The sequence below is a fragment of the Neltuma alba genome, unplaced genomic scaffold (assembly GCF_004799145.2).
Source record: "Neltuma alba isolate B1F8T4 unplaced genomic scaffold, ASM479914v2 tig00012180_pilon, whole genome shotgun sequence".
Lineage (NCBI taxonomy): Eukaryota > Viridiplantae > Streptophyta > Magnoliopsida > Fabales > Fabaceae > Neltuma > Neltuma alba.
The window spans coordinates 37189-45960 of record NW_021636723.1 but is presented as its reverse complement, the minus strand read 5'-3'; the positions used below and the strand labels follow the sequence as shown (position 1 = coordinate 45960).

General features: G+C 32.6%; 1 protein-coding gene across 1 annotated transcript; it reads left to right on the top strand.

The window, feature by feature from the left end:
• The first annotated feature begins 7338 nt into the window (after positions 1-7338).
• Positions 7339-8504, top strand: LOC114724245 (protein LURP-one-related 12). Its single transcript, XM_028910564.1, has 2 exons — positions 7339-7600; positions 7740-8504. The coding sequence occupies exons 1-2, from the start codon at positions 7370-7372 to the stop codon at positions 8145-8147; spliced, it is 639 nt and encodes a 212-aa protein (XP_028766397.1). The 5' UTR covers positions 7339-7369; the 3' UTR covers positions 8148-8504.
• Positions 8505-8772: the final 268 nt, after the last annotated feature.

Sequence of the window (8772 nt, the reverse complement as noted above, 5' to 3'; positions counted from 1 at the left end):
CCTGGGGCCAACTATCTATTTCACACAAGATAAGTAAAAGTGGTGATTGAAGAGGTGATAACTGCGGACGCTTTTGTCGCAATTCCCATTGATGGGGTGAGAACTATAGGTGAGGCTGAAAATACTTCTATCTTATGGCCAAAAAGACTTGTTGATGTCGTTTGAGCTGAAGTCATCACAATCACAGTCCTAATCACAACTTTATCTAATCCACTGGCCCTACAGCCCCAATTGCATCCCCAACCTCAAATAAAGTGTAATGCCATGCAACAATTTGCTATGATGGCATATGATACAGATTTAAAATTATTAATGGATCGCCTAATTGATCCAATAGTTATAGGAAAGGTAGGGGTGTTGGTCTATATTGATAACGATGATTTAGTGGCCTTTTTACGTCCTCACCAATAGCTTACCAATGTGAACATCCAAGTTTTTATGATGTAAGAATTTTCTTGCCAATGTAAATATAATTAAAAGAATTCAGCTCTAACTAACGTGCTTGTATTATTATAGGCACTACATCATGAGTTGGTTTTCTCAAGCCGAAGCAATAACTTTGGATTTCTTTGCTCATTTCACCTCCAAGATAGTGGGAATACTGAAGAATTGATACAAAATACTTGTCGCAGAGGCTTAGTGAGGGAAAAATTGAGTGTTTCTTGGGAGCATATTTCCAAAAGTAAGAAAAAGGAAAATTTCTTTTTAGTGGAGGAAAAGTTGAGTATTTGCTTAATATTCATTCATTCTTTTTTTTTTTCAGTGATTGTTGGTAGTTAGTCATTTTATCTATGAAAAACAATACCATTGTCTTCTTATGTTCCCTTCATAAGCAACCGTTACAGAAATTGAAGAACAGGATAAACAAGTAAGTATGCTTGTACAAAACAATTGCCTTTTTGATAAGTAAGTTATTAAATTTGTGATATAAATGATAGAGTCATGAGGAACACTTTGGGTGGGTCCACACCTATAGGGATCATATCATGGGTAAGTACATGTTTGTTTTATGAGTTTTTTCAATCATCTTTGCCATTATGATTATGCTAATTCGTGTTCTTTTATAGAGCCATAAGCAACCGAAGGGTTCTAATTTATGCGGTTTCTATGCGCTAAGTCACATATTTGATATTATCACATTGGGCATGATTGAGTTTACCCAAGAGGTAAGTGTATTTTCCAAAATTTTCACCATTTTTATTCTTTTAGTGTTAGAAAGATAATGGTTTGTTTAGCTTTGATTTTTCAAATGATTTATTTCCTTAAACCATTTCCCGAAAATGATATTGAAAAAATCTGCAAGCGCAAGGTTGAATTCTTTGTTGAACTTATACAGCAATAGTGTAGGAATTGAAGTCGTGGAGGTAATATTTTGTTTTGGAATGCATATTAATATGTTGAATTTAGTGCAGTAAATACCATGAGTAAGAAGACCATTTCATTTATAAAGGCACAGATCAACCATTGATAATGGAAAGAAATTGCAGTAAAAACTTACTGAAAACAGAGTTTCAAAGGTAGTTTGAAAGTGGTTTCAAAAAACTTCAAGATCGCATTTTTCCACAACGATCACAACTAATTTTCCTGAGACAAAACCTTCAGGAACAATTAGAATAAGTCTCGACGGTTAGGGCTTCAAACATCTTGATCCCAAACTTTGTCATTCATAAGTGACTTTAGCGAGTTTAATGACGTCGTTGCCTTTGCAAAACTTTAACTGGCTGATAAAGCCACATACAAGGATTGGACTCTCAGTTGACCAGCCCACTAAACATGGCTCTGATACCATGTTAAGATATCAATAAAGAGGAGGAGTTTCTACGATAATATTGAATTATCATTATAAAAAACAGAGCATAAAACCCAATGATACAACCAGAAAACTACTACATTGAGAAACAACATAGGACTATTTATATATGGCAAGTCCATATCCAAAATACCTATTATGTTCTTACACTAATAAACTAACTATACAATAATCCTCTTAACACCTTTTTTTCTTAATGTTCAGATCAACAGCTTACTTTCTACTTCCTTGATAAATTTTTTGATTAGTCGAAATGAAGTTAATCATTTTTTAAGGCTAACAATTCAGTTAGAAGAATATCATCCACATATCTTATGTTCTTGTAAAAAATTTTATTAAGGCTTTCATCCCAATCACGTAACACCTCACTTGTACCACCAATGCTTGATCTATTTTTGGCCAAAATGACACTCCTATCCCCATTGAGCTTCAGCACACCAGGTACTGGGCTTCCTAAATTACTTTTCTCTTTAAATTCTCGATAAAGAATCCATGATAACTACATAAAATCATATTTTTCTGCCGTAAGACATCCCGCCAATTATGATTAGGAAAATACTTTCCTAGAAACTGAACATCACAAGTTCTCACTCCTCCTTAAAGGTAAGACCATGATTTAAGCATCATTAATACATAATATATTTATCAAATTAAAGAATTAGTTTGGTGAATTGAATAATAATTCTCTACACACAAAGTAGCGAGCGAGTTTAAGTAATAATAAAATCCAGTTGTATACAGATTTGGTTACTGTGGTTTCAAGTCGAATATCAAATATTGGTATTGTTTAGTTGAACTAATTGGTTACTTAATCTTTGCTTGTGATTTATCGCTGTAGGTGGACATGGCGGGTAATTAATAATCATTCCTGTGTTAGATATGAGAACTAAGTTATTAATTTATCAATATTAAAGAAATTATTTTTTCTAAAATACCATCTTTGATAATTTGCAATAATTTACTAAAAAAAAGTTAAAATTTTACTGATAAAGTAGACTGAGATATTAGTTTCAATCCAAAATATAAGTCACATTCTAGAAAAATCATTCGGTCAATATATAATTCAAATAACTTGAAAAATAATTAATATTTATTTATCAATTTTGTGTTGATTGTTAATCGCTTGAAAAGTATTTTCTTTTTCTTTTTTCTTCTTCAAGATATCATTTAATATGAATAAAATTAGATTTTTTTTAAAACTAAAACATATTTAATGAGTTAGCTGGACTTTCTTGATTTCAGTTGGGTTGTTTGAAGTAATTTATATTTTGAATTGAATGAAGTATTATACTACTTTCAATTCTTAATATAAAAACTTGTTTGACTTTTATTTTGATTCTAAATATAAGAGCTCAATTTATTTTGTCTCTCATATTTATTCTTTTTTTTCAAAATAGTTCTTATAGTAATGGTAGTTCTAGCTAATACAATTGATTAGCAAGGATATTTTAGGAAAGATAAAACTTATTTATTATAAATAAATAATTTAATTAGTTTTCTCAATCTAATCAAATTAGTCAACTAGTTCTTATATTAAGGATCTGAGATAATACTGCATTTAAGATTAAAGTAAATTCACAAATTTGCTCCCTTTGTCGTGTCAAAATTTACTTATAAAAGTAGAATGTAATTTCTTCTCAGATTTGAGACTTGAGCGATCCAAATAATGAGGACGGCATCATCCTTTGAAAGATGGAGGACTTGTGAGTGTGACACTGTGACGGTGGATATGTAAATATATATAATATATATAAAAGAAAAAGAGATATAAATATCACAAACACAGGTGTGCAGCACGTGACGTTTAATTGGGGGGGCTTTGACTTGTCCTACTTAATGAAGCAAGTATAGCAAAGTCAAGAGGAGTAGGGAAACGAAGTCATCCACGTGCTACTTCCATGAATGCAATCAATTAAATAATCTTTGAATTTATCCTAAGAGGCATTGAATTTTAAAGGTGGTTTCCATTTTTAGTCTTCAGTGTGTGCCACTTCAGAGAGGCTGCCATTGCAATTAGCTATGTGGGACCGCAACTTATTGCCGGATTCATATATTTGATTGATTCCAGTTCAATTTTGAGTAGGAAAAAAAAATCAAATCCAATAAAATTAATTAGTTTAGAAGAATTTTGAACATTTTTGTTCTAGATGTAAAATTAGGTTTGGTTCAATTTTTAATACTTATTATTTGTAAGATTGGTTTAATTTTTGTCATATCAAAAATGTTTTTTCTCATTATTAGAGGTGCTTATGAGATGGGACAATATTTTTGTCCTACATTCCCTCTTGTTGCAAAAACGTCATGTCCCATTGGGGATGGGAGAGGGACATTTTGCCTAATTCTTTTTTTTTTTTTGAATTTCTTACTTCAATATTTTTGAATTTTTTATTTCAAAATTAATCGAAGGGGTTTGGTCAGGTCAAGTCTAATTCAAATAAATTATATAATTGGACCAGATTGGTCGATAGGTCCGGACTATGTTCCAAATGAAGTAATCACACCATATGGATTGGTTTAGTTCGATTTGGGTGATTTTTTTATTTTTTTTATAATTTGTAATTTAAATGTTACATTTCATTGCTTTTAGTGTTGTTAGAGATTCTTATGTATTTATGATATTTAAGGATGAGTTTTATATGATTATAAGTATTTTTTTATTGTCTTAATATTGTATTTATCATTTTCAAATCTTGCTTCACATAAAAGAAATTTTTAAAAAAAAGAGTTTTGGTCTTCTAGACTTCCTAAACTAGTCTTTTGGTTTGGAGGATCTAGTTCAATTCAACCTGACATTGAATTACTACTAGAGTGAACTAGGTCACAAACTGCTAAATCTAGCCTAACCAAAAAATCAAACCAAACTTCAAGTTAGGCTCTCATCCAGTCTATCTATTGTTATGTAGCCCTATATGCATGGGCATGGAGAAGAAAATAGTTTATGCATTAAAAGATGTAGAGTATTGTAAGATTCTTTCAATATACTCTTATTAAAAATTAAAGCTTAATTATATATATGTTAAAAGATTAATGTACAAATTTGTTTAAAAAATTTTCAGGTCGGGCATTCAAAAATTTTTTTTGGGATCCATAATTGATTCAAACCAAATTAGATTTGAAACAAACCAAATCAAATGATCATATTCGTATTCATTTTAGTTGGATCTCTTTCCATTTGTTCAATTTTGAACAAAGCCTTGCGCGCCCCGCACATAGATACTTGGAGCCGCATTTCAATATTACTCTGTTTGCATTATTATGGATAATTCTATCAAATGCAAATCACTTCCATTCTTTCCATTTCCTTCATGAGTTTGGGACAATTATGGCCAAATGAATGAATCCAGAATCTGTGGTCTTATTCTATCTTACGTAACATTGAATCCTTTCTAATTTTAGCAAGTTTGTCTATGAATCTGGGCAAAGTTGGTGAGGTTTTTAGCTATGTCCTAAGCCTAACTTTGCCCAAAATTAAGCAACAAATTAAATTACTACATCTCATGTTTCATAGCATCCATTATCCATATTTATATATTCCTGCATACGGATCTTCTAAAGCCAAATAAAAATATTAAGATAGATACTTATCCTAAATTCCTAATCTAATCTTGAGATGGTTGAGATCCTTGTAATTGAATCAAGAAATAGTGTTTTTTTATTTTATTTTAAACCTAACGGGCCTTCTAGAATCTAGACTTTATCTTTTTTTAAATGCCTCTCAATTTTATGACAATAATTACAGATTAAATGCTGGCCTCATAATTCTACATTAAAAAAAAGTTGCTATATATAGTTTATAAATGAATGAAAAGTATTTATCTGAAAATTTTATTGATTAAAAATATTTGATGTGTTTTTGTATATAGAGTATAGATAACTCTACAATATGTCATTTACAGAAAGTATTAGTCTCTGAATTCACGTCCTTCCCAGCAAAAAAAAAAAATCTAAATAGGGATAATTCACCTTTCCCCAATTGCAGGATTTCTTAGTTATTTACAAATATTTTGTGGGATACAAATTAAAAATAAAATAAAAAACGAAGACACAAGTCACACATTTTTAAGGGGGACCAAAATTTTTGCTTAGAATCTAGAATTACAATGAGTTTGCAAATAAAATAGTAATTGTTAAAAAGTTTTAATAATAACTTAAATCGCTTATAATAACAAGTTTCAAAATAAAAAAATAAGTCCATAAGAGTCACTCTGCATGTTTAATACCCCTCTGTTTCTATTTATTCATATGCGTGTGAGAGAGAAAGAATTAAATGAGTACTGAGAGTAGGATCAACAAGAATATCTCTATACACACATCTAAAAATTCAACTCTCTGACTAGATACTTAAATAAGTCAGTTAAATGTCAACTGCGTTAAATCTTGTGGTTGAATTTTTTTCGTAAATCATACTATCTCTAATAATTAATATACGATCTAATTAATTAAATTAAAGAGATTAAGAAAGTTACTAACTTGTTTTAAAGTATTTGTATTTATCATTTTTTAAAAAAAATTAACTTGCCTTAATTATAGATTGATATATAATCTGATAATATATGTAAGTATTTAAAGAGATAACGTAACATATACTATAATTATATTAAGTAATTTAATAATTTTTTTTAAATTATTCAATTGAGTTTTATATTAATAATTAAAAATAGGGAAAATTTCAGAAAAAACCCTTCGAATATAGAAAATTCCAGATTGGGTCCTGGAATTTTAAAAATGACAGAAAGGGTCAATGACTCAATCTGTCATTTGTAAAATCAAGAAGAATTGATAACTTTGCCCTCATTTGTATTCACTACAATGATTTAAGGAATTACTATAAGTGTTTAGGCGCTATCTAGATTTGTGTAGAGAATAACTACTCACTTTTGTTATTAACTACAAGGCATCTAACTACGAAAAAGTGAGTAGTTATTCTCTTGATTTTACAAATGACAGATTGAGTCATTGACCCTTTCTGTTATTTTTAAAATTCCAAGACCCAATGTGAAATTTCTATATTCCAAGAGTTTTTTTTGGGATTTTTTCTTAGAAATAAGTGTTTTATTTTTATGATTTGACCAAGAAAATTTGGAGCTCTTCAAATATATAAAAATTAGATTATCAGAGGTCGTTCGTCGGATGGATGATGAGAAATGCCACCACACGAGAAATTTAGATGACATTTAAAAGATTACGACACACAATTATATGATTGAGGAAAGAGTTTTTCTTTCCGTGGATCTGACTTACATTGATGTAAATGATTTTCCATTTGGTGGGGGAAGCTAGGAAAGACCACGGCTTACTGTCCCATGATAATTACTCCAATGACAAAGTGACAACTCATCAACACCACATGTCAAAATATGGGCTCCGAGACTCCGAGTTCTCTGCGTGTGCCTTTCCTTCTTCACCTTTCCAACTGCTATATATACATCCCCTCTAACTTAACCCTTTCTGCTTCACCCTCCTCCGTCGTCTTCCCCTATCACTCTGTGGTTTCACTTCGACGTCCTCCTGGAGATCTTTCGCAGATTCAGGAATTTACTGTACAATAAACCCAAGAGTATGAAGTTGAAAGAGCCCTCTCTCCCCCAAGACTGCTATGTCTTCAAACAAGAAACCCACCTCACTGTCCTCAAGACCTCCCTCTTCTTCGCCGGCGACGGCTTCACCGTCTACAACTCCCACGGCCAACTCGTCTTCCGTGTCGACTCCTACGGCCCCCAACCCCGCCTCCAAGATGAAGTCGTCCTCATGGATCCCCGCGGCGGCTGCCTCCTCACCGTCCGCCGCAAGGTGCGTAGTTCTCCTGTACTTACGAGCCCACTCACCGAGTCCAATCAATCATTGAGATCAGTTTTAATTAGCTTATTTGCATTATGTATTACTATAATAGTGGATTAAAATGGGGTTGGTGTTTGATTTGCGAATGCAGAGGCCGAGTTTACATCAACGGTGGGAGGGTTTTAGAGGGGAGAGGATGGACGGGGACAAGCCGATCTTCAGCGCGAGAAGATCGTCGATGATCGGACGGTCGAAGACGACGGTGACGGTGGAGGTGTACGACGGCTCCGGGGAAGAGTACCAGATCGAAGGGTGCTTCTCGCAGCGGAGCTGCAAGATCTACAACGCCAAGAGGAAACTGGTGGCGGAAGTTCGACGGAAGGTGGACCCCACCACAAGGGTGATGCTGGGCAAAGAAGTGTTCTCGCTCTGCGTCAAGCCTGGCTTCGACGGGGCATTCGCCATGGGATTGATCCTGGTTCTTGATCAGATGAGCGGTGACAGCTACATTGATAACGGAGCACCAGAGCGTGTGGTGCACCCTTCCGCAGAAGATTAAGCACCCGGTCGCGCCTCTTACTCGGTTAATTTGACGCCCTAATCTCTGGATGTTGAGGAGTCCCTCTAGTTTTGACATGGAAGTTCTTCATGGTCACACCATACCTTGCTTTTGTAATAAACACATCAAAGCCATCTTGCATATTTTATATATATATATATATATATATATATAACTATATTTTTATTGGCTTTATTAATGTCTTCTTAAGCCGTTGGCTAAAAAGGAAAAAAGTCTTCTTAAGCCTAAGCATGCTTTTAGATAGATAGCTCTACGGTACATGTGGAATATTCTTATTTAGGAAAGCTTTGGTGTTCATTGCAAGAGAGGTAATTATTTATTCTCATTAATCCTAGCTCAAAAACCATTTATATCTATTCATTTTCATTTCTTTTATTTTGGTTAATGGAAAAAATAGAAAAGTATTATGTCATATATTTTACCACTTTTTGTTCTTTAAGTAATTAATGCGAAATCATATAATTAAATTAGTGTTTTGCACTTGTGAGAATTGCAATATTTTTATTACTTTAACTAGAGCTTTTGTTGAGGGCAAAAAAAACTAGAAGGTTTTATTTACATCCTTTCTTCTGTTAATGTCTATACTCAAATCTCAATTTTTTAG

Excerpts from the sequence above, each read along its gene's own strand:
- LOC114724245 (XM_028910564.1), top strand. The coding sequence starts at position 7,370 with ATGAAGTTGAAAGAGCCCTCTCTCCCCCAAGACTGCTATGTCTTCAAA. Across the intron at positions 7,601-7,739 it reads TCCTCACCGTCCGCCGCAAG|AGGCCGAGTTTACATCAACG; the intron begins GTGCGTAGTTCT and ends TTGCGAATGCAG.